Source organism: Sinocyclocheilus grahami, unplaced genomic scaffold, assembly GCF_001515645.1.
Source record: "Sinocyclocheilus grahami isolate Dianchi unplaced genomic scaffold, SAMN03320097.WGS_v1.1 scaffold1223.1, whole genome shotgun sequence".
Classification (NCBI taxonomy): domain Eukaryota; kingdom Metazoa; phylum Chordata; class Actinopteri; order Cypriniformes; family Cyprinidae; genus Sinocyclocheilus; species Sinocyclocheilus grahami.
This window is the reverse complement of record NW_015506402.1, coordinates 93290-118260: the sequence shown is the minus strand read 5'-3', so window position 1 is coordinate 118260 and position 24971 is coordinate 93290. Positions and strand designations below refer to the sequence as shown.

Here is a 24971-nt window from a genome sequence, read left to right as displayed (position 1 = left end):
ACATAGATAGATAGATAGATAGATAGATAGATAGATAGATAGATAGATATATGAAATCTTTACACTGATACATAATCAGCTTAAATAACCTACACTTTTGGAATTATGAAAGAGTGTAGATTGAAATATCCATGTTTACATACCAGTCAGAGATTTTGGTGTGCTCTTTAAAGTGCTCCTAGAGTTCTGTGTCTCGGTTGCTCCACCAGTCTGTCCCAAGACTGAAGAACACTCCCTCCTGTTTTAAAACAGTCCCTCATCACACACATCTTTTCCAAACCCTTGGCTTGTATGAGCAAGCCACTATGGTTTGAATTTCAAACTCTTCCTTGAGGTCCAAAGAGTTCTGTAAGAATTTGTTTGCTCATTTGTGACTGTGTAATGCTTAAAAAGATACTGTTTTAATATGATTTTAGTTTGTTTAGTAACCAGTAAAGTTAGCATGCACTTTTAAAGTGTTCCAACATTTCCACGTGAAATAAATCAAATTTGAGAACTTTGTTTGTGTATTTTTTTATTATTCGTGTGTGTAAGTAATATATTTATAAATTAAATAATTTTTAAAGCAGAAATGAGTTCTCTTTCAGCCTCTGCAGAGACCAGAGACCCACTGGAGTAATGCCATAATAAATATGTCACATCCGTTTCTGGGACGGTTGCTAAGAGACAGGATGTCTGCGTCGTGTCTCTGAAAACACAGAGGGTTACGTATTCAGCTTTATTAAATTTGACGTTTTTGTTTATGAGATAAAGCTACATGTAGCATTTGTGTTCAATAATGCCGCTAACAACGATTAAAGACGGCGAATACACAGCCACCGTGTACAAAATGGTGAGTTTTAGCTGTACAAGCTAACAGGCTAGCTTGGTTACCGCTGGTCTTATGCTGTTTGCTTGCATTCGCACATTTAGCAAAACGATTTTCTTTTTTTATCGAAACGATTGGCTTTTTACTAATCCTTTTTTCTTTCTTTATAAGATCAAAGAAGGACGATATGGAGACGCAATTAATATTCTGAGCAAAGAACATCAGAAACACAATAAAGTAAGTTACAGCAGTCATCACTGAACTCATTCTTTACATTGAATCAATCAATAAACGACCTGTGCTTTAAAATGGTGTTCTCTGCTGTCAAGGAAAAGAACCCAAACCACACATAACTCGAATAAATCGCAGTTTAGCCATTGAAATGATTAAATTAGTGTAATTATTTAGAGGATATATCTCTCTTTGCCTAGATAAGAAATAATATGTACAGTAATTTCGTTTTATGTGACATGTCCAGTCCTGGGCTGAACTTTAAAACAATAATGGCATTTTTAATGAACGGATATATGTATGTGTATATTAGGCCTGTCACGATAACAACTTTTTATTGTGCAATATATTGCCCCAGAAATAATTGCGATAAGTGATATTATTGTCATTTTAAAGACCATTTTATGCCACTGAATATATAATCATAATGTAACAGCGTAATAATGCAAGAAGGCCTACACACTTCCAAATGACAACAAACTTTTAATTTTTAAGAATATTTAGATCATGGAAATTAAGTATCAAAATATTAGATACCTTAAAAAACCTGAATAAATAGTAAATAAACATTTTCTAACAAAAATGCACAAAGAACTTGTATGGAGATTTTATCATCTACAGATTTTTCACAGACCTTCTTTTCTCTGTAAATTAAGGGTGCACACTATTGCTGAAAAACACAATCACTACTTAGCAGTCAGATGTCCGTATGCACAAAGGCACAGATCCCTAAACAAGATCATATCTGCAGATGAAACTTTTGAACTAGCACCAACTACACCACGTTATGTACGAGAAGCTGCAAAAGACACAAGCACAAGTGGAATGTACAAAACATGGTGACATGAATTTTTAAGTAAATATAACAGGCGATATATTGCGTCACCAAAAATTATTGAGGTCATGTACATATATTGCGTGATAAGTCGATATATTGATTTTTTGCGACAGGCCTAGTGTATATATATAATTTCTATTTTATGTCTCTCTCTTTATGTCCAGTCCAGGGCTGCTCTGTCTCTCCTAGGCTATTGCTACTACCACATGCAGGACTTCACTAATGCAGCAGAATGTTATGAACAGCTGACGCAGCTTCATCCAGAGGTCGAGGACTACAAACTTTACTATGCCCAGTCTCTGTTTGGAGCGTGTGCCTTCCCAGAGGCCATGAAAGCTACTTTTCTCTTGGACAACACAACTAGTCATACTAAGGTGGATAAACATTACATTTAGTCACATCTGCAAAAAAATGGTGAATTAAGAAAATGTACCAGCCTTAAAACTGTTTTGCAGTTTTTTCCCATTATAATATACAGTAAATATATGTAAGTAATAAGTATGTGTAAATAAAAATCAATATTTATTCAAAATAAATATTATTATTCATCCCATTTCTAAACAGATGATTAAACTTCAAGCTACCATCAAATATGGAGAGGAAGATTTTTCAGGTGCAAAGGTAACAGCATTTTTCTTTCAGACAAAATGTATTCACCGTTATGTCATTTTAATCCACAAACCACAATTTACTTATTCTATGAAACACATTATTTAAGAAATATATATGTTTTAATGTTCTTTGTGAAAATCTTGAAAAGTAGTTCTTATGTTGAATCTTATTTCTTTTTCTTTTTAAAATAACTAGTAATTTAATAAAAGGGTGAGTAAATGATTACAGAATTTTGTTTTTTGAGTGAACTATCCCTTTAAGTGTCCGAATGCTTTTTAAAGCCACAGTATACATGAAACATCCCGTAAGAACTCTGAGCTATGGCACATGTGGAAAATGAATCACCATTTGAGCACAGAATGTGGCATGAGCAACTGTTTTTAGACTGTTCTATTTTGTTGGAATATTTGGTTTTGCTTCTCCAGACTTTGGTTGAGCAGTTGCCTCAGGATGATCCAGACTATGATGTGGATCTCGGGTGTTTGCTTTATAAGGAGGGCGAATATGAAGAGGCTTGCATAAAGTTTATGTCCTCCATGAATGTACTGGGCTACCAGCCAGGTGAGGATGAACTTCTTTAGTACTGGTTCTGTTGAATTATAGCTGTGTGTGTTTGTGGTGTCTACATGCAGGAGCTTAATAGACAAAACAGAAAAACACACATACTGGTGTCTCTCAGTAACTGTTCTGCCAAGAGTTACAAACATAACATTGACTGGTTGACCACACTGCGTAAGGGTAGTAATTTAGATTTTTTTTTAAGGAAATGAATGTGGAAATGGAGACCTTTTGACACACTGTGATGTTTTTCAAAACTTGCTGTGCTGGACTCTTGTCTGATTGTTTTTTTTTTGTATTTTTACAGATCTGGCCTACAATATAGCACTTTGTTACTACAGTTTAAAGCAGTACGCTTCAGCACTCAAATATATTGCAGAAATTATTGAGCGTGGAATCAGAGAGCATCCAGGTATTTGTAACAGAAAATCCTTTAGGTGTTGCAAGATTTGCTGTGCTATAGAGTGAATTTCAGTTAGTGATTCTTATGTCCATAGAGCTCAGTATTGGAATGACAACAGAAGGCATTGATGTAAGAAGTGTTGGCAACACCCTTGTCCTGCATGAAACTGCTTTGATTGAAGCCTTTAATCTGAAAGCAGCTATTGAATACCAGCTGAAAAACTGTAAGTATAGATCAACCACCCGACCTGATGTTTGACTTGGGCGCCTTCCTATCATCTGCTTTTGAAGTGAACTCTATTTATTCATAGCGTATGATAAACCACAAATCCATTAGCAGAAACAGTGACCTTCCAGGATTCCTAGTAGGGCTGCACGATATATCGTTTCAGCATCGATATCGCGATGTGTGCATCCACGATCGTCACATCACAGGATGTGCGATGTTTAATATACTGATCGTTATATTTATACTGATCATTTTCCTTGCTCACACACAGACACCGGACGCGACAGCAGTACAGAGATACCCATTTTTAAATACATTTATTAGCAGAGCTACTGCAAGCGATTTTCAGTGCTGGAAATCCATTTATCCTTTGTTGAAACTTCCGCGTTGTCGAGGAGAGCGCATGTCACGGTTGCTTAGCAACGGCAGACACCACGAAAGCGCAAGCTTCCAAGTGCTTTGGAAAGAAGGAGAAAGCGGCGCGGCTGGTGTTTTCCACGCGTTTTTAGGTGCGCCATGTGAACAGCCCCAAAATCTGTATACACTGGATGCGACAAAGTGACCTTTGCAAATCATTTGAACTTTGTGTCAGTACGTCATAAATAAAAGGAGGCATCAGTTTACTGTCGGGGATTTGTCGTGTCACGCTGCACCAGTGTAGTCAGTCACACAGCATCACTGATTATAATGGGTTCTGTTGTATTTTGTCGCGTCGCGCCGTGCCGCTCGCGTCCGTTGTAGACATGGTGAGAGCCACGCAGATGCACGTGAACTCTGAATTCCGTTCACTTCCGCTACTATTTGTGTCTGAAATAACACATACGCAAGAAACTATGTCAAAATGCATGTCTCTGTAAGTATCCTTGTAAAAACAGTTGCTTATGGCTTAGGTGAAGGTAAACAATTAAGAAAGAAAGAGGATAACAATACATTCACAGCAGTTTAATGTCCCTGCTGCTTTCTGTGCAGGGTTGGGAGGGTTACTTTTAAAATGTATTCCGTTACAGTTACAAATTACTTCATTAAAAAAGTATTCAGAAACGTAATCCAAGTACCACAATATAAAAGTAATGTAATCTGATTACTTTTGGATTACTTCAAATTACATATGTAAATAAGTCAAAAAAGCAATATCTAAGTAGCCTACTTTTATTTAACTATGACTTTAAAATTAAAACTAATTAAAACTATTTGAAACTATTAAAAATCGTCTCTTGTTTCACCATCTAGATATTACAGCCCGTATATTTATATAAAAAGGCTATGCAGACATCTAGTGGCTATGCAGTTTACTATTACAGTTTTATTAATTTTTTTATTTCTTTAACATGTACAAGTAAAAATAAATATAGTTTATACACAACATTAAAAAATGTACACCATGTACATATTAGTCTATTTTAAAATAAGCCTACATGTCGAAATGCATGTGAAATGCTATCTTTCTTTATTTCACTGACTGATCCGGAGTGTGGGGACTCTCATGTTAATTTCTACATTTTCTGGCTCATTTTCTGCTAGAAAACTTACAACTGCAGTCATGCACACCATGGAATTTTAAAGCACTAACAAACACTAAATTTGAGCTAACATGATGATTTCTATGCTAGTCGGACTCGTACCTGCAAATGTTCAAGTTGGTTGAGTAGCCTTTGTTAAAGCAAGAGTCTTCATGCATAGCTTACACTGTACAACTATGTTATTTCCTTTATCCTCTTTGAAAACAAAATAACTGAAATTTCCAGACATAAAAACGTTTTTCCCAGCAGGAAGCATTGTAATTAATTCATCCCGCGAGGAGAATAATTGTAGACTGGTGTTATTTGTGCACGCACCAGCAGGCGGCTCACGTGAGTCAACATGTGTCAACAGAACCAGAACCAACAACCAATTTCATGCCGGCCCGACTTTTTTACACCCCTAGGGCCGGGCTTCGGGCCAATTTTCACGTCATAGTTCAGACGTGGGCCGGGCCTCGGCCTGTTTTAGGCTTCTCCTTATTTTTATAATTTAGACATCCATGAATTAGTGATGAAAAAAAATTGCAGCGCTGGTGGAAACAACACGAGACCGTGCTACCGCGGTAGTACCGCTTGGTCGTTACTTAAAAAAAAAAAAACTTGTAACGAACAAAAAATTCTCCAAAACTTTTTTCTAAATTAACTTAATAAAAAAACTAAACGAAATATAATCACTTTGCCATTACATACAAAACTGAATAATTTGAATAGCTGAAACAGTAGTATAAGCTGTTTTGGGAGAAGGGGAAAAAAAGACGGGCTCGGGCCGGTAATTCTGATAAGCTGTCGGACACGAGCCGGGCTATGATGAAGCAGCGCTAAATATATAGCTTTATGTCAAAATACTAATTTATTTAATTTTAAATTAAACAAATGTAATCTTGATAGTATTCCCACTTTTTACAAAATGTAAATACTTTGTTTTTTGATGTAACTGTAACGCATTGCATTACATGCAACGCCGTTACATGTATTCCGTTACTCCCCAACCCTGTTTCTGTGTCATGTTAATCAAACAAAACACAGAAAAATCACTTTTGTAGCTTTAACACAGATTTATTAGATTTAATTTATACAGTGAAGACTATGCATTGTTATTTTACATTTGATTATTCAATTTCTGTACCTGAATACTGTTAGATTTGCCTTAAAAATAAAAAGCACTGTTTATTTCATTTGCATCTTTGTTCTATTATATTTATCTATGCTTGTAATTTGTTTATTTCCTATGCTGATTTACTCAGCTACAAAATCACCCCAATCATTGATTATTATTTTTTCCCCCCAAATAGATTTTTTTTTTTCATATCGCAATATATATCGCAGAAACACCAAATATCGCAATGTGAGTTTTTTCCAATATCGTGCAGCCCTAATTCCTAGTGGCATTGCATTAAGCATGTAGTCTGCAGCACAAACTATGTTTTGCTCAGTGGCTTTCTGCATAATTTAGCCTGGGGTGATACACTGCTTTGTTTTGACTGCCTACTGTAACGGCTACTATTGAACTTCAGTTAATGTAATTCAGTGATTATGGCCTCATATATAATTTTTTTTTTCTTTCTTTTTTTGCAGATGCTGCAGCGCAAGAAGCACTGACTGACATGCCCCCCAGATCAGAAGAGGTACTAAAAATTTCACCTCTGTGGTAACACTTTTTTCCCCTTGACACTGCATTCACATGCATTTTGTATCCAAATAGAATCTTGATATTGTTTAGTAGGATTGCATTCAAACGTCTCTCACTTATCCATTCGAAATAGAATGGCACTCATGTATTGCATCAGAGATTGCTTTAACCATAAATGTTCTGCCATCTACAGAGTTTTTAAAACAATAATGGATTCAAAATGCTTGTTTTGTCATTTCGACAGATAAAACAAATCTATCTGGTCTATTGTGTTTCCCTGCTTAAAAGTAAGGCATGCAAATAGGGATTAGATATGAAAAAAAGGAGGAAATTAAGTTTTAAAATGCCCCCACAAAAACACATCAGGAGGGAGACATGACTGAGGAATTGGGGAGAGAAATGAGAGCTTGTAAGTGTAGTTCATTGAAGTAATACATGGGATATTGTTCATTAAATTGAGTCTGTTGATTTATTCACATTGTGCAAGCAGAACAAAAAGAGGTTATGGTTATGATTATAACCTAGTCCATCAAAGTGACGGATAATTATTATTTGTAGCACAACCTCATTATATTTTACTTAATCAGCGTAATAATTATATATTGCTTAATCAAAATGCATTAGCATTTACACCTTGTCACATTTATTCTTTATGAAATGAAATCAGAAACCATCTCTAACCACCTTCGAACTTATTTTTAGTGATCAAATCACAATCTTATCATTTTAGGTCCATTTACACTTGGCTTTTAATGTATTCATGTGCTGTCCGATTGTAATTTGATCACTAAAAGCACCTGTTAATGTGTTTATATCTCATTACTATTTTATTCCAGTATATTTCCAGGTGATTTTGCTCTAAAATCTTTCCTGAGTTCTGTTTTCTCATTTCTATAGCAATGCAGCAAACAAAGGCTGCCGAATAAGATCAGATGCCTGTCAAGAGAATATTTTCCTCATTAGTTATGCTGTTTGATCTGAGCAAGCTCAGTCTTGCAGGATAGCTTCTTATGAATCAATGTCATAGGCATGCCAGTTCACATGCACACATGAGGAACTTTTATCCTATATTGACAGACCATGTGCCGTCCATTTCAGAAGAAAGAAAATGACCTAGTCAGTTTTACTGGCTTTTAAAAGTACATTACAAGTTTAATTTTCTCAAATCCTTACCAGATTGCCTGTAATTATGCACTGGGAATTTGCTGTGTTTGAGTCTGAGATTCCGGTGCAGGTTTAATCCTTTTCTGCTGGGGTTTGTATTGTGAGAGCTGGTAAGCCCACACCTGCTGGCTGGAATGATGGTGGGCTGCAGGGACATGTCTCTGTGGTAGTTTGTGCTGGCACCTCGAAGTTAATGAGTCCAAACAGTGATCCATCTTACATAAGAACTCATTAAATACACTGTTTCTTCCCGCAGGGCAGGTATTTTTAAACAGCTAGGTCTAGTGCAAGGAATCACTTTGCCATTACATACAAAACTGAATAATTTTAATAGCTGAAACTGAAACTGAAGCTGTTTTGGGAGAAGGGGAAAAAAAGACGGGCTCGGGCCAGTAATTCTGATAAGCTGTCGGACACGGGCCGGGCTAGGGCCTATATTTGTGTGGCCTGTGCAGGGAACTATGATGAAGCAGCGCTAAATACATAGCTTAAGCACTCATTAAATACACTGTTTCTTCCCGCAGGGCAGGTATTTTTAAACAGCTAGGACTAGCGCAAGGAATGTACCAGATTTAAATAAGAATTCAGGGTACTGTGCAAAGTTATATTTACAGGGTTATATAATTTCCTTAAAAGAAGGCCTATATATAGACAAAATGTGCTTATTTATTTGATTTAAGTAACAATGATACAGTGCCATTTTAATGGTAGTTTACAGATAGACAACCCTCCATGCTGAAGTCTTAAATTTATTCATAGATGGAATTCCTCAAATCTGTTCTGAAGAAATGGACAAGCAAACGTAGCCGTCTGCTGCTCTCTAGTGGAACAGAATGTAGAGCGGGAATTATTTACCATGTATACATTTGATAGTTTTTAGTTAATTATTCGATAATTTGTTAATTAGTGTATTTTGCTCCCTCAGTCTCTTTCTATGTGTAAGAAATGCTTTTACATTTGGAAGTTGGCTCATATAATGATCGTTTAAAGTCTATCAACCAAAGAGTTAATGATTATGTCCATTGTAAGTGTCTCTCTCTCTTTTTTTTTTTTTACATTTAGGAGCTGGATCCAGTCACTCTTCACAACCAGGCCCTAATGAACATGGACACCAAGCCCACAGAGGGTTTTGAGAAACTTGCTTTTCTCCTTCAGCAAAACCCCTTTCCTCCTGTCACTTTTGGCAACTTACTATTGCTTTACTGTAAATATGAGGTTAGTGTGCTTCATTGATAACAGTTCTTAGTGTTCAGGAAACTGTTTGGTAGTAGCATTTAAATTATGCACTTCAGCTTTTATAGAAACTTTTACATTTTTCTTTAAGAGGTGTATGAGGGTTTTGTTGTTGCTTTTGTTGTCTATAGTACTTTGACCTCGCTGCAGATGTCTTGGCGGAAAATGCTCATCTCACTTACAAGTTTCTCACACCGGTAAGGCAGAATTATTTTGTAGCAATTTCATGTTTTATTTCTCATCAGCCTCGTTGTATTTGCACTATTCGTTTTATAAAAATTAAATTATGTATATACAAGTCTCCACTTTTTATTAGCCCAGATAGTCGTTCCAATAATAACGTCCACATTGATTGATTCCCCTGGCCATAAGGCATTTGCAAGTAATAACACACCAGATGATAATTGCATAGTTGCCTCATGCATATTGACATATCAGTCCGAACTCACATCAAGATGGTAGGGCTAATGTTTTGTTCTCCTGTTTATAGTACCTCTATGAGTTCCTGGATGCCATGATCACATGTCAGACAGCACCTGAGGAAGTAAGTGATCTACAGTAGTAGTGGTGATCTGAAGTATCTAGTGAGCATTTGTTTTTGAATTAATTGACTTTTCATCTAACGTAGGCTTTCCGAAAATTTGACGAAATTGCTGGAAAACTTACTGAGCAACTACGCAAGGTTACGAAACAGGTTACAGCTCGGCATTTTGCCTTTCAACAATTCACAGCATTTATGTCTGCTTGTGTCAAATATTACTCCCTGACTACACCCTTATGATATCAATATGTCTGACACTGAAATTAGAATTAGAATTTAGAAATTCTAAAACCTCTTTCCTCGAAGGTGCAGGAAGCAAGGCACAACCGGGATGATGAATCCCTAAAAAAATATGTCCAAGACTATGACGAATTTCTTGAGAGGTAAATTTAACATTCAGTTACATTTGATTACATTTATGCATTAAGTAGATGCTTTGTATAAAGTGACTTACAAAAGAGGTGATTACTAAAGATTCATCCTTAAATTTCTGTTCTTTACTTCATTTTTGTAAACGCATGTAACATGTTCACCATATATAAATTCTTTTGAGTGCATTTTCTTGAACTTTTTTTAAGGTACATCCCTGTACTAATGGCACAGGCCAAAATCTACTGGAACCGTGAGAATTACAGCATGGTGGAAAAGATCTTCCATAAGTCACTGGAGTTCTGCAATGAGCACGACACTTGGAAACTTAATGTTGCTCATGTGCTCTTCATGCAAGACAACAAATATAAAGAAGCCATTGGCTTCTATGAGCCCATCGTTAAAAAGCATTATGAGAATGTAAGTTAAATGTTACTGAATGTGCTTTTCTGGCCACTTGTATTGTAATGTATTTTGAGCCCCTTAAAGACCAGTGCCTGTGGTCTTTTTAATGCCAATGAAAGCCAAGTCCACGTTTAAATGAAAATAAGAATAACGTATGAAATACAAATGACAGTCCTCAGTGCTTAGTAGAGTTTACTAAGAATCAAATTTTAAAATGGATAACAATAACCTAAATTGTGGATGAACAGTGGGATGCAGATGTGTTTGTTAAAAACAGTAAATATATGTAGTATACATATATGTAATTTATCTTTGACCCATGGATATTAGGGTGTAAAATAACTTGTGCATGCACAACTGCAGAATAGAGCTGTAAAATTACTGTCTGGTTTCCTGAAGGAAAGGAAGCCTGCCTGTAATGAAGGTTTTTTTACCCTTGCAAAACCATTACATTTTCATTAATTCTTTCTTTTAAACTTGTTTTGTTAATATTTTTATATACAATTTACTTCATTTTATAATATATTATAATATTATTATATAATATGTATAAATAATATTTTATTTGTCTTCTGTGATGGTGGGTGACATTTGGCAGTACTTGGCAGACAATTATATAACAAATCTAAACCTTTCAAATGAAAACATGTTCTTTGCTCCTCTGCTTGCTAGCTGGAACAGTGTAACATTCAAGAATGTCCCTGCAAAACAAAACCCTCGGTAAAATGATCTGTGACTCTTGGAGTCTTACTGTGTGACTGCATGGAATTTGCGGCATGATGTTTGATTTTTTTTAGGTTTGTTTTTTGAAAAGTGTCTACTGGTTTTAGCATCCTCGCAATTAATTAACAGTCACATTTTGTCCTGTAGATCCTTAACGTCAGTGCGATTGTTCTTGCTAACCTGTGCGTGTCATACATCATGACCAGCCAAAATGAAGAGGTAAAAATGTAAATCTTATTTAACTATAATTGATATCATTGGAGCAGCTTTGTTTCATCATATTTTTCTTTCTGTGTTTTTTTTATTTTATTTTACCCTTTCGTTTCTGTGTCTGTACAGGCAGAGGAACTGATGAGGAAGATAGAGAAAGAAGAGGAGCAAATCTCATATGATGATCCAGACAAAAAAATCTTTCATCTGTGTATTGTCAACCTTGTAATAGGGTACGTTAAATATTTTTACATAATTCTATGCTAAATCAACACTTAAGAACAACCTTCATGAACATTTATCTTGGACAGATCGTACAGATACTGTTTTTCACTTTTCTTTTACATTTAGAAATATCGCACAAATAATACATCTGAAATATCATAATAATACAAGATGACATTGTGAAAGCAGTCTGTGTATATTAAAAACATTCAAAAGTTTTGGGTCAGTATGATTTTTTTGAATCGAAAATGATCAGTTTACACAAAAATATTAAGCAGCACAACTTTTCAACAATGATAATAATAAGAAATGTTTCTTGAGCACCAAATCAGCATATTAGAATGATTTCTGAAGAATTATGTGAAACTGAAGACTGGGGTAATGACTGCTTTTGCATGGAATAAATTGCATTTTAAAGTATATTAAAATAAAAAAAAGTTATTTAAAATTGTATTGATACTTCACACTATTACTATTTTACTGTATTTTTGATCAAATAAATTAAGCCTTGGTGAGCATAGGAGACTTATTTTAAAAACATTGAAAAAAAATTATTTTTCTTTGATAAAACTTTCGAAAATCTTACAGTCCCTTAACCTTTAAACAGAATGTATGCCCAAAAAAAAAAAAGAGATCATCCATGCCTTTCATTTGAAAGACATCTATTCTCAATGTGAATTACGTGTCATACTTAAAACACCTCATTTCTTACAGGACTTTGTATTGTGCTAAAGGGAACTATGACTTTGGCATTTCTCGTGTCATAAAGAGTCTTGAGCCATACAACAAAAAGGTAGTCGATATTTCATTTAATGTTTTTAATTATTAAAGACCGCACATAAACTTTCATATTCCTTACTTGCTGTATTTATCTTAGTCCTGCTCGGTTACCATCCTCAACATGTTATTTTTGTGTGTCCACAAATATCCACTGAAGAGGTCTTTGCTGTTTCCAGCTGCATAAACAGTGTTACTCAAGGACCTCAGCATTCTTGAATCTCATGATACTGTAGCATATGTACAGCATTGGATTGCTACTGCATTTCCTTTTAGTCTCAAGTCCAGCTGATGTTTACTGGTTTTACTGATGTGATTTCCATGTGATATTATGTCGTTATTGTGCTTGATGTGACACTGACATCCTATGATTTCAGCTTGGAACAGACACGTGGTTCTACGCTAAGAGATGTTTTCTCTCACTGCTGGAAAACATGGCCAAGCACATGATCATGCTCAGGGATTCAGTGGTACAAGAGTGCATTCAGTTCCTTGAGCACTGTGAATGTAAGTATATCTTGTAAAGAGATGGTTTGATCCCACAGATAGAAGCTTTAAAATGGGCGCTGTATCCTGTTTCATATGTAGCAGGACTGTGTCAATGCAGAGCTTTAATCCTCCAGTAATATGCACAGTATCAAAATCTAATCCAGTGATTACTTGTTGTTTTGATTGTTTAATTCAGTGGGGATGAAATGCTGGTTTTTGAAAGCTGAGATGCTAATTAATTTTTAATCCTGAGATTCTCCATGGGATTAATTACTTTTTTTTTTACCCTCCCCTCTAGTGTACGGAAAAGATGTGCCTGCCATCATAGAGCAGCCTCTGGAGGAGGACCGCATGCACATTGGCAAGAACACCGTCACGTATGAATCGCGCCTGATAAAAGCTCTCTTCTGTGAAGTCACAGGATGGAATGAGTAGACATTAAACATCCTATAGCTATATTAGAACAAGATATTGGGCAAATATTCATTACAGACCACAGTTTTCTGACTGGCGTTTTAAAGCCTAAAAGATTTCATGGCTGGATGGTGGAATGACTAATAAGACATCTCAACATGGCTACTTTCTAAGCAGCTTTGGAGAGATCATGCTGTTTCTGGACGGAAGTCAAACATTAATTTTTAAGCATGCATTCACTGTAATAATGAACCCACAGGGGTCCACTCCCTCCAAACATGAAAGCTTAAACTAAGAGAAAATATTCACCAACAAAGGGCATTTTATTTATTTAAACTAACCTCTGTTTGCATTAAAATAATAGCATATGCCTATATTTAACCTTTTATGCACAGTTCATTATCATTAAAATTGTATAATTTGGTTATTTTTCCTCAGAATAAGAAATGTATCATAATACTGTACATTTTCTTTATTTGATACAAAGTATACATTTTCATTCGCCTTTCTCTTTGCCTTTCTTTGAATCATGTTGTTTTACCTATATAGCATTAAATCTACCACACATTCACAGAGAACTGATCATCGAGGAAATAATAAATCCCAAATGTATCTATAAAACCTGATAAAGAAGGAAATTGAGTTCTGTAACTATTATCTCATGAAGCATGGCCCTTAAATTAAAGGTCTCTTTGTTATGTCCTGCTCTGAAAGGTAATAGTTGAGAAAACCTCCTAATGCACCCACTGCAACTCCTGTCATATGACTTGAGCAGCCATCTATGAAAAGAAACATGTGTTAGTTTGAAACACATAATCACGTGACATTAATTAAATAATAATTATTTTTTTTCTTCCAGCAACTGCAACATTAAAGGAATGGTTCACCTACAAATGAAAATTTGCTTAAAATGTACTCACCCTCAGACAATCCAAAATGTAGATGAGTTTGTTTCTTCATCGGAAAGCATTTGGAGAAATGTAGCGTTACGTCACTTGCTCACCAATGGATTCTATGCAGTGAATGGGTGCCATCAGAATGAGAGTCCAAACAGCTGATAAAAATCACAGTTTTTGACAGTTTGGCCAGTTTTCGTTTAACAGTGTTTGATCTGTGCATATTTCTCTCCTGATTCAGATGAGACCACTTTTTTGAAGTTAAAAATGTCTTGATGAATTTGGTTATTACAAACACACAGCTGTTCGTTTCACAAGATGTTAACTGATGGACTGGAGTTGTGTTGATTACTTGTGGTGTGTGATGTTTTTATCAGCTGTTTGGACTCTCATTCTGACGGCACCCATTCACTGCAGAGGATCCATTGGTGAGCAAGTGATGCTGAATTTCTAAAGAAACAAACTCATCTACATGGATGACTTGAGGGTGAGTAACTTTTCAGAAAATTTTCATTTTTGGGTGAACTATTGTTTTAAGAGCAAACAAACACCTGTCAGTGTCTTTTCTCTTCTTTTCACCCGTTTGTGAGGGGCATCCAAGAATTCTTCAAAGATCTGGGAGATATCCTCTGAGTGGGGAAAACAATATGCAACATAGAGTTTGATCTACACCTGTATGGCTTAAAGATTTTGTTTAATATCCAGTCGTTAAACATTAGGACACGATTTTACATATATTTAAAATGCTTTTAACTCACCTTCTTTGCCAAAACAGCCTGCTTCTTGGTCTTGCCATGTTAGAATAGACTGTAACCAGTCCAATTTATAGAAGTCTGAGAATCCCACTAAACCACATAAAAGGACTGCAAAATAAATAATTTAGTTGGGAAAAAAACACACAGTAAGTGGATCTTATCTATAAGATGTGACCAAATCTTTCTCCAATAATTTGTTCATAACCCTATTGTTCTACTAACTGTTTTCTATAAAGATGTCCTGCATTTGGCCAGTAATCGCATTCTTGAAAATATCCTGGTTGCTTTTCATCATGTTGGAGCAGAAGATTCTCTTATAATGTTCCACAGTTATGTTGACACGAGACAATCTCAGGTCCCCCTTGAGCATTCTGGAGCACCCTTTCTGTGGACACAAGTGTCAGACTGAAACCACACAGATTTATTTCAGGGTGCATCAGAAAAGTATGATCATTTCTCTTCTTAACAAAAGGTAAACAATCTTTGGCTAATACTACAGTAAAGATTAAAGGGATGCCTTACCATCATTCCTATCATGAAGTACAGTAGCTGGTGGGACAGGGAATAGTGTGGACATCCAAACTGTGTCATCGTGTCTCTACAAGACTTCGTCACAATACATGGGGTTCCATTGTCTTTCCTTTCAATAAAATAATAGTTACGGTATTGACTGTGATTTTTACAACTTTTTGATGCTGTTTTTTTCTTTTATGCTACAATCTTCTTACCATGTTCCTAGAAGGAGAGTCATGCACTTGTCACTCAGCTGCTCATCATAGCACTCCATAGACCTCACTGAGGTATAAACAAGTGAGGGATCGGCGGAGCTCCATTCTGCAGGCAGGGACCAAAAGGAGCTGTCCAAAATGGGCTCAAACTCTGTAGGAGAAACAGTGCATACTTTCTGTGCCATTATTAGATGGTTTCGAATATATATATATATATATATATATATATATATATATATATTGCCCCCAAAGAGCATTACCTTTGAAGTATTTGGGGTCTGACTCCTGAAGAGCGCTGACGGCAGTAGAAAGGCTCTTGTTCAGTCTCTTCAACATAGAAACGGCAGCTGCGCGCTGAGAGAGACTCAGAAAATCTGAATGCGGCCAAGTTCGTGTTGCCTCCTGCAGCTGCGCTGAGTTATATAAGCAGAAAGAAGAATAATGGGGAATCATTGATGGACGGTTTACTTCAGATGTTCAGCTCAGTGGATTTTGGGAATCCAAAGTGTTTAACCCTCCAAAGGAAAATGCTGGGGTCCAAAAATGCTTTCTTTTTAATACATTTGTTTGCTTAAACTTATCTTTAAACGTTTTCAAACAACTTTGTAGCAACCAGAAAAGTTGCATGCCAAGTTCTTCTGCCAGAGTGCGCTAAATATGAACGGAATCAGTCGCGTTGAACTGATGCAGTAACTCTAGAAACAGTGCGCAGCGCCGCTTGCTCGAGCGCTTGCAGCTCATTATGTGACAGTTAATTTCCTTTACTGCATTTACATATAACCAATATAATCAACGTCTTTAAGGTCAATTATGTTAGTTAACCGGCGCCTAAAGTTAAGAAAAATACTGACAGAAATTGCATTAAAAAGGCAATACAGTGCTCGATTTTTACAGCCGAGTCCAATGTCGGTCCATTGCAATGAACGACCAGAGAAAAAAAAAATACAAATAAAAAATTGGTAACATGATCTTTATAAAGTTGAACCAATGTTCAAAATTTAAACGTACAGTGGCACTCAGCCAATCGAGTAATCAAAGTGATAAAAAAAAAGAAACATGTCCAATCTGTAAAATGATGGCTTACCTTGAAGTATTAGGTATCCAACAACCCCGTCCAGGTTGATGTTTCTGCCCTGCATGTCAAAGTATGTGATTCCCTTGGATAAACTCATAAGTATGTTATCAATCACATCCTGGTTTGATAATTCAATTGTAGACGAGAGAACAAGAAACACAAGGAAAGGATACCACATTTTAAGACCTTTGAGAATACAAAATGAACAGGGAAAATAGTTATGGACGAGTGGTCTATCCAGCAGCTTTTTCCTTATTTGGAAGGGGAAGCAGCTTGTCATAGCAACCCCATCACCTCACGTGGCTCAGGTCCGCTGAAGTAAACCCTGTGGTACCACATAGTTCGAATATTATTGCTGAGTGGGATTTCTCCTCATTCCTTGGTGTTTTTAATCATTTCCAAGTTTCTTTCTTTCTTTTTAAAAAGTTCACTAAAATCTTGTATTGTAACTGCATCATCTGGCTGCTAATAACATCTTTCTGCTCCCATTCCTTGCGGTTACACATATAGTAGTATAAAAGTTTTCTGAAAAGGATAATATCCTCTCGCAACTTAGTCTTTGGCATTTTATAAATGTTTCACACATTCCTCTTTATAATTTCTTAGTCCTGATGTCACTAAAGAGTACATTGAACTGACAGCCTTCACAGAGCACAATAGTCAGACAGGTGCTGTGACGCGCTCTGCTGGACGTCCTGCTCTGCTTATCAGCAGCACCAGCTGGACTGGTCAGTGCTGTCCACACTGATCCATAGGGATATTATCCTTCATTCCTTTAACTGAAGTGTCCTAACTCTTCATTATTTATGTTTTTATGTTCAGAGGATGAAGACTTCTCAGTTCTTTTACAAGCTCTTGAAGGTTATTATTATTATTATTATTTCTCTCCATATACACTACTGTATTGTGCTTTTTGGGGTCAGTAAGATTTTTTATTTAAAAAAAAAAAATACATATATTCATATACGCATTAAATTGATCAAAAGTGACAAAATACAATTAGTAAAAAAAAAAAAAAATTATTTTGAATGTTTTTTGTTTTGTGTCATTTTTTTTCTTTTGAACTTTCTATTCATCTAAGATTCCTTTGAAAAGTATATCAAAGTTTCCACAAAAATATTAAGCAGAACAGCCGTTTCCAACATTGATAATCATATTATAATGATTTTTGAAGGATCATGTGACACTGAAGACTGGAGTAATGATGCTGAAAATTCCACTTTGCCACCACAGGAATTAATGTCATCTTAAAATATATTACAGTAGAAAAGTTATTTAAAATTTTAACACATTTCACAATATTACTGTTTTTACTACATTTTTAATAAAAACAAACTTTTTATATATATTTTTTTTAATCTTACCAACCTCACACTTTTGAACTGTAGTGTACCACGACCTTTTCTGTAATTTACAGTTGTATGTTTATGTATTGAAACTTATTAGACCATGTAATCTTCAACATTTGATTCTTTCTTTATCCAATAGAGTATGAGAAGTTTGTAGAGGCAGGACACAAACTTCCATCATTGGTTTGTGTGATTACAGGTACACGCCACAATGTCTAATATGTATAAATGTCCATAAAATCAGCTGTGGACCAATGCCTCTGTTTGTGTGTTTCAAACACTGTGATTTATCAATATAGGTAAGGGTCCTCAGAAGGACTATTACAAGAAGCTGATTGACTCTAAAGAATTTCATCATATCAAGATTTGCACTCCATGGCTGGAAGCAGAGGATTATCCAGTTTTACTTGGTGAGAGGATCTCTTTAACAGCATTATAAACTTCATAGACCAGGAATTGCTGAGTGTCTTGACCTAAAACACACGTATTTACATGAGTATGATGTTTTTGGCACAGGTTCCGCTGATCTTGGGGTCTGCTTGCACAAATCCTCCAGTGGTCTTGACCTTCCAATGAAAGTGGTCGACATGTTTGGTTGTTGCCTGCCAGTCTGTGCCATACACTTTCAGTGGTAAGATTGTGAGACTGGTCTTTTATAGTAGGTGTGGGTTATGTAAGGTGTCATCTGCTCATTATCTGTATCTTGTTAGCTTGCATGAGCTGGTGAAACATGAGGAAAATGGGCTCATTTTCAAAGACTCCAAGGAGCTGTCTGAACAGTTAAAGGTAAGACATCTATTGATTAAAAAACTGCTCTATATGACTTTCAAGATTCAAAAGGTGTTGTTTCTAACTTACTAAAGCATTAAAATACCATAATATGTTTGCATATATTTAGGAAACATGTTAAGGCCCAATCCCAATTCTATTTCATACCCCTTCATCTACCCATTGAAACAGAGTGTCAAGGGGTAGGGGTGAAAATATTCCCCTAAGAAATGGGACACCACTACTACACCATTACATGTCATCATACGTCGTTGCTAGCTGCTACAACACACACACACACACACACACACACACACACACACACACACCATGGTCTGTATGAATACTGGTGTGTATTAGAGCAGCACAGACACACATAATTCACTCACGCAACTTTAATCTCTCTCTCAAAATGGCCATATTTGAGAAAAAAGAGATTTCTAATTATTAACTAAGTTCACATAATTGTTTCTCCAAGAAACAGTCCTACAGCCAGTTATTCGACTTTTGAAATGTGTGTTCCGTGTCGAAATGTCGGTTTTTTTTGGTCTGTGTGATTCTACCCACTGCCAGTTTACCCAATAATGTTTCGACACCTTGGGTTGCCAGTTGGCAGAAAACTCAGCGTATTGCCGCAAACGAACTGGGTCAGAGATCGCAGATTCTAACGGACCTAAAAAGCCTCAGCATCCATCTAAAAAGCTCTATGATCATAGGCATATTAAAGCACAGATAAACCAACTCATTAGCTTACAGTGTAAGGCTCGTTGCCTTCCATTGTCACTTGCGCTTTTTCCTGTTGTTCCTCAATCTGAGGAGGGAGCAGGAGAAAAAAAATATTTTGAATTTGGACTGCAGTACCCATTTCAACCACTAGCCTCATGTCAATATTACATGACCTTGCTAATATAAATGTGGCAAATGCTTACAACTAATTCTGTTATCTCTGTAGCTTCTGCTTTCAGACTTCCCTAGTGATCAGGGGAAACTGGGCATCTTCAGGAAGAATCTAAGGGAAAGCGGGCAGCAGCGCTGGGATGAGAACTGGGACCATAACGTCCTGCCACTTATTAAAGAGCACTGTGACTGACTGTCTAGGTGATGGGTTTATCTAACGTTCTCTCAAATCCTTTGACTCCCATTCAATGGAAAGTTACTGTCAGGTATTTGCACAGGGTACACAATTTTAAGCTAACTGTCCCCACAACGGGACATTCAGCATTCCAGCAATGCAATTGGGAAAGACTTGAATATGAGAATAAAAAGCACACTATCCTTGTAAATATTATGTAAATAAATACTTTACTACAAAGAGATGGTTTCTGTCATACATATATTTTGATCATTTCTATAGTGGAGGCTCGGTTGTATGGAAATACTTGAGGAACAGAATCTTTCATAATGTCTCATAATGTCCCATTTCTGTAAATTAAAGAAACATTTTATTCATTATGGAGAATCAGGAATTATGAAAACATTTTACATCGACAGTGTAACAGAATAGAATATTATTAATAATATGAAACCTACCTAATTCTGTCTTGAGGCAGTCATACGTCTGTGGGTTACGTACAGTAGATGCAATGTAAACATCAGGATGTTCTTCTTGAACTTTGCAGTTCAGAAGCCTGCTCAGCAGTCTCACCAAACAAGCAATTATACCAGGATCATACATACATTTGAAATCTGTTTCAAACAAACACCGTAACGTTACTCAACTTTTCAAACATCATCATTTCATTTGATTAGACTTGATTCAGAGACCTTTTAATCACTGAATGAAAATAAATCACATATGAAACTATAATGTGTGTGTTCCTGCAAATATCCCTGGGTTTTGTGTCACTTGCGGCAATGATGGTGCCGGCCTGTATTCTTGCAGCTGTTCATCAGACACATTTTCCCAGTCCAGCTCCTCCACGCACACTGACGTTCTGTTGCTGTCACAGTTAGTTAAGCAGTTTTTGATATTGTCCTTCAGCCTCTGAAGCACAGTTTGATGGCAGTCACTGAAGATGTATTTGGTTAGGCTGGATGACCGACACACTACAATGCCGATAAGTCCAATTCCGCTACCCAGCTCTAGAACCGTCCTGCATGTACAGCACAGGGGTGATCAACAGTATGCACTTATAGTTGCATGCTAATAGAATAATTCAAACAATTAACTACATAGTCATTTCAATTAGTTTTTCTATAAGTAGCTGCAGTAGTTCTTTGAATGTTTCTCACACTATTCTAAGTCTCTTTTATGTTCACCAAGGCTGCATTTATTTGTTCATAAATATAGTAACACAATAATATTGTGAAATATTATTACATTATTTTAAATAACATTTCTGTTTTGATTTATTTTAAAATGTAATTTATTCCTGTGGTGCGGAGCTGAATTTTTAGCCATTTCGTTGGTCTTCATTGTCACATGATCCATTAGAAATCATTTTGATACGCTGATTTGCTGCTCAAGACAAATTTATAATCAATATTGAAAACAGCAGAGCTGCTTAATATTTATGTGGAAACCTTGATCATTTTTTTCACGATTTTTTTGATGAATAGAATGTTCAAAAGACCAGCCAAAATATTATAACTTCCAGGTTTAAAAAATGTCTGATTAAAAACTAAACAACAACTACAACGGCACAGAGTTGTGAAGTGTCAGACTTGCTTGTTTTTGAAGATGTGTGTATTTTCCAACGCCCATTCAGACAGGTATAGGGCAGCCTCCCAGGTAACCAGACCTGTGGTGCCTTGAGAGATGAGGGCCACATTCTCTGCTAGACTAACAGCATCTCCTGTTGGCTGAGATTTTATACTGTATTTTGTTAAAATGTATAAATGTCTTTAAGGTCCAGTACTAATGTGATCAGACTCACCAGTAAGTAGGTTTTGTAGCACATGTCCTCCTCCTGTGCACACATGACTTCACCGAGCGCTTCATACAGTACATCCAGAGGTTCAGCCGCAAACATCTTGTGCTACAAAAAAATGAGTCTTGTGAAAATAAGCAGGATCTCAAAATATGTGGGGGGAAAAAATTATAAAAGTCTTATTGTATATGATTGTAAAGAAACTAAACCAACCCTTTTTATCAATTCAGTTAGGAAACGTATTGTGTATTTCAAATAGGGGGGATTCTTGAGACAAATGGGATGTAAACATGTCTGCCAAAAAATTGGGGGAAGAATTACTTTCATTTTATCAATTAAATAATTATTTCACTTTCATAACAGCTTGTTTACCTTCTGAAGAATGTCCACTATGATATCCGAAGTTGTTGTAGTCCTAATATCTGTCTAAAGACTGCAAAAACATTTTGCGTTATTAATGGAAGACATAAAACAATTCTGAAGTCATTTCTTTCTTTCTTTTTTTAATAGTTTTATTTTCAGTTTTTTTTTTACAGTTTATTTTTTGATACAGACAAAACATACTAACATTACAACTGTCATTTTACATTTTGGAAAACCAAATAACAGAAATAAAGAAAGGGTGAAAAAGAAACGCAGCTCATATGTAATTAGTTGTACAAATAATCTTAAGTAATTTCTTAATGCATTAAGGGCATGTTGCAATGTTTTACTTGCATCCCATGGAAATGTATTCAAAAGACTCATAGCGAAGAAGTTCATTTGAAAGGTGTGTAGAACGTCCTTTCTTGTATGGTGGCCCATTCCTTCCCCTTCTTTAAATGTCATTGGATGTGTATAATTCATATTTCAATTTCATACAAGTCTGCTTGCTGCTGTTATTTTTTTTTATTATTGCTTAATGTACATAAGACAGGGAACAACCAACAATGCAAGACACTTCCATTGAGACAATCACAGAGTTTACATTAAAGAAGAAGAGAAAAAAAAAAAATTATATGAAGGAGGGTTTACTTTTTTCCATTTACAAGTATGGATATGATATTTACCCATCAACAAAACAAAATTGACAACATCAGAGAAGGATGAATTTAAATCACACTTAAAAAAGAGGACATCTTGTTGGGTTATAGGAGGAATTGTCTCCATTTTTACTGACAACCAGCTATGTATATCGAACCAAAATTTAGAAGAAGCCTCACAGTAAAAGAAAAGGTGATCAAGTGTTTCAGGAAATGAAGAACAGAAACCACAAGGATCCACCTCGAAATGAAATCGTTTTTGTATAAAGTCACTAACTGGGTAAATCCTAAACATAATTTTGTAATGAGTCTCCTTGACCTTTGGAGCAACTGGGTATGCCATATAACGGGTAAAAGCTTTGTCCTTTACTGAGGTTTCAACATCTCCCAGAAAATAACACTGATAATCTCCAGTGATAATACGTTTAAGTTCTTTGTAAATAAGTTCGTTATTACACTTACTGTCTAAAAGGTCAACATTACATATTTTCAAAGAGGGAAGAGAAAATATGCTGCTGTTATTTCTAGAGACTACGGAAGATGCATATGTGAATTCCATAGTGAATTTCTTCGTGTGTGTCAGTCCACATGTTGTGGTTGCAGCGCCACCTGCCGGGTTGGCTGTGCATCAGCGTCAAATCATATGGCTGTGCGACTTTACTGGCTTGCAAGACTAAAAGCCCCGCCCACAAGAATCTCAGCAAGTAGATGTTCCTTAACCTATATAACTTAAAGAAAAATACTTCCACGATGTCTAAATATTAGAAAATGTTCAACATCTGTGCTTATACTTTAAGTTAGTCATCTATTTATTTTTTTTTTTTTACAAGACATACGTTTTCAAAACATAGATTGTTCTAATGTGAATCCGAAAGGTAAGATTGATTATAATTTGGTTAACTGCTAGTTAGACAGACATAGAGGCTAAGTTTATGCAGCTGCCCCCTGTCATATTAACTATGCATTTCATATGCAATTTTAACGGGGCAGAGTCAAAAACTTCCTGGGGCCCCTGAAACCCATGGCGGCGCCCTTTGGGCGGGGCTTGGCATAGCCATAGTTTGGAAGATTGCAGGACACAGAGAGACTGCTCTCCTCCTGGCTGAGCATCTTGATGATGATCATGATGGTAATGATAAGGAAGATAGGCATGCAGCTACTACTTGGGGTTGCTGCTGCCAAAATATTTTATTGCCTGTGCGTAACTGTATATAAATACCGTATTTTCTCAGATGACAAAACCGAGATCCTAAAGTCCTGTTTTGGACTTGGACCAATTAATCAGAAATTTCGGTCTGTGTGAAAAAAGTGCATATGCAGGCCACTGTTTAAAAACATATTAAAGGGGTCATATGATGCTGCTAAAAAGAACATTATGTTGTGTATTTGGTGTAATGCAATGTGTTTGTGTTTTAAGGTTCAAAAAACATTATTTTCCACATAATGTAAATTTTTGTTGCTCCTCTATGCCCCGCCTTTCTGAAACGCGTCGATTTTTACAAAGCTCATCGGTCTGAAAAGCGAAGTGTACACTGATTGGCCAACTATCCAATTCATTGTGAATACCTCAAGCGTGTGACGGAAATGTTATGCCCCTTACTATACTGTGATGATACCCTGTGTCCCGGTGCGACAAGAAAAAAACAATAAAACCCATTACAAACGAGGCATTTGTTGCATCCAGTCGGGACATAATTACTGATTTATACTGACTTATACTGTCTTTTTACTTTTAAACAAAAACAATGTCTGGAGAAAAGACAAACAACAAGCACTACTCTACACTGCTCAAAACTCGCGTTTGAATCATCAGTGGCATATTCTTTAAATATAAAAAAGTAAGTGTAAATACAACTTAACCACTGATTTCTAGTTGTGTCCTCTTTTGGAAGGCCAAACTAAGTAGTTTCGCTTTCACAACGAAACACACAGCGTCACACACGGCGGGTTAGAGTGAGCGGCGGCCGGCGACCTAGAGTGAGGAAAGGAGCGGCGGGCTAGAGTGAGCAAAGTGCACTCTGCGCGAGCACAACGGTTGAGTTAGCGCTGTGGGCGGGCTTGCGGCAACCACATGTGACGACCCTGGGCTGGACTCCGCTTTGTCCACGGTGAAAGCCGATCCGGCGATTC

General features: G+C 36.3%; 4 protein-coding genes across 6 annotated transcripts; 2 read left to right on the top strand and 2 right to left on the bottom strand.

Annotated features, from left to right (window-relative positions):
- The first annotated feature begins 529 nt into the window (after positions 1-529).
- Positions 530-13785, top strand: LOC107568167 (tetratricopeptide repeat protein 30A-like). 3 transcript variants are annotated; one of them, XM_016254082.1, is made up of 20 exons: positions 530-832; positions 980-1045; positions 2042-2251; positions 2442-2498; positions 2915-3050; positions 3355-3459; positions 3545-3673; positions 6774-6823; positions 9055-9207; positions 9357-9422; positions 9716-9769; positions 9854-9919; positions 10079-10149; positions 10345-10555; positions 11213-11260; positions 11411-11482; positions 11603-11706; positions 12413-12491; positions 12853-12982; positions 13263-13785. In XM_016254082.1, exons 1-20 carry the CDS (start codon positions 779-781, stop codon positions 13397-13399), a joined length of 1998 nt encoding a protein of 665 aa, XP_016109568.1. In that variant the 5' UTR covers positions 530-778; the 3' UTR covers positions 13400-13785. The 3 variants fall into 3 exon arrangements, with proteins under 3 accessions (XP_016109568.1, XP_016109567.1, XP_016109569.1); XM_016254081.1 differs by having other exon boundaries at positions 10073-10149; positions 13263-13784; XM_016254083.1 differs by lacking the exon at positions 11213-11260 and having other exon boundaries at positions 10073-10149; positions 13263-13782.
- A 59-nt stretch (positions 13786-13844) lies between these two features.
- On the bottom strand, positions 13845-17112 carry cunh16orf89 (chromosome unknown C16orf89 homolog). The gene is made up of 8 exons (XM_016254074.1): positions 16842-17112; positions 16018-16170; positions 15758-15908; positions 15552-15669; positions 15252-15414; positions 15033-15137; positions 14826-14903; positions 13845-14157 (listed from the first exon to the last, which is right to left on the bottom strand). The coding sequence occupies exons 1-8, from the start codon at positions 17110-17112 to the stop codon at positions 14054-14056; spliced, it is 1143 nt and encodes a 380-aa protein (XP_016109560.1). The 3' UTR covers positions 13845-14053.
- A 324-nt stretch (positions 17113-17436) lies between these two features.
- LOC107568161 (chitobiosyldiphosphodolichol beta-mannosyltransferase-like) lies at positions 17437-20263 on the top strand (the record flags this gene model as incomplete). Its single annotated transcript, XM_016254073.1, has 7 exons — positions 17437-17560; positions 17655-17693; positions 18321-18380; positions 18481-18591; positions 18698-18812; positions 18892-18967; positions 19902-20263. Coding segments are annotated over 7 exons (663 nt in total), but the record flags the coding sequence as incomplete, so codon positions are not given.
- Positions 20264-20345: 82 nt separating this feature from the next.
- LOC107568160 (protein-lysine N-methyltransferase EEF2KMT) lies at positions 20346-23966 on the bottom strand. Its single transcript, XM_016254072.1, is given in 9 exon segments — positions 20346-20371; positions 20796-20819; positions 20822-21042; positions 21618-21751; positions 21826-21927; positions 22033-22113; positions 22192-22245; positions 23161-23225; positions 23861-23966. Coding segments are annotated over 9 exon segments (813 nt in total).
- Between the last annotated feature and the right edge of the window lie 1005 nt (positions 23967-24971).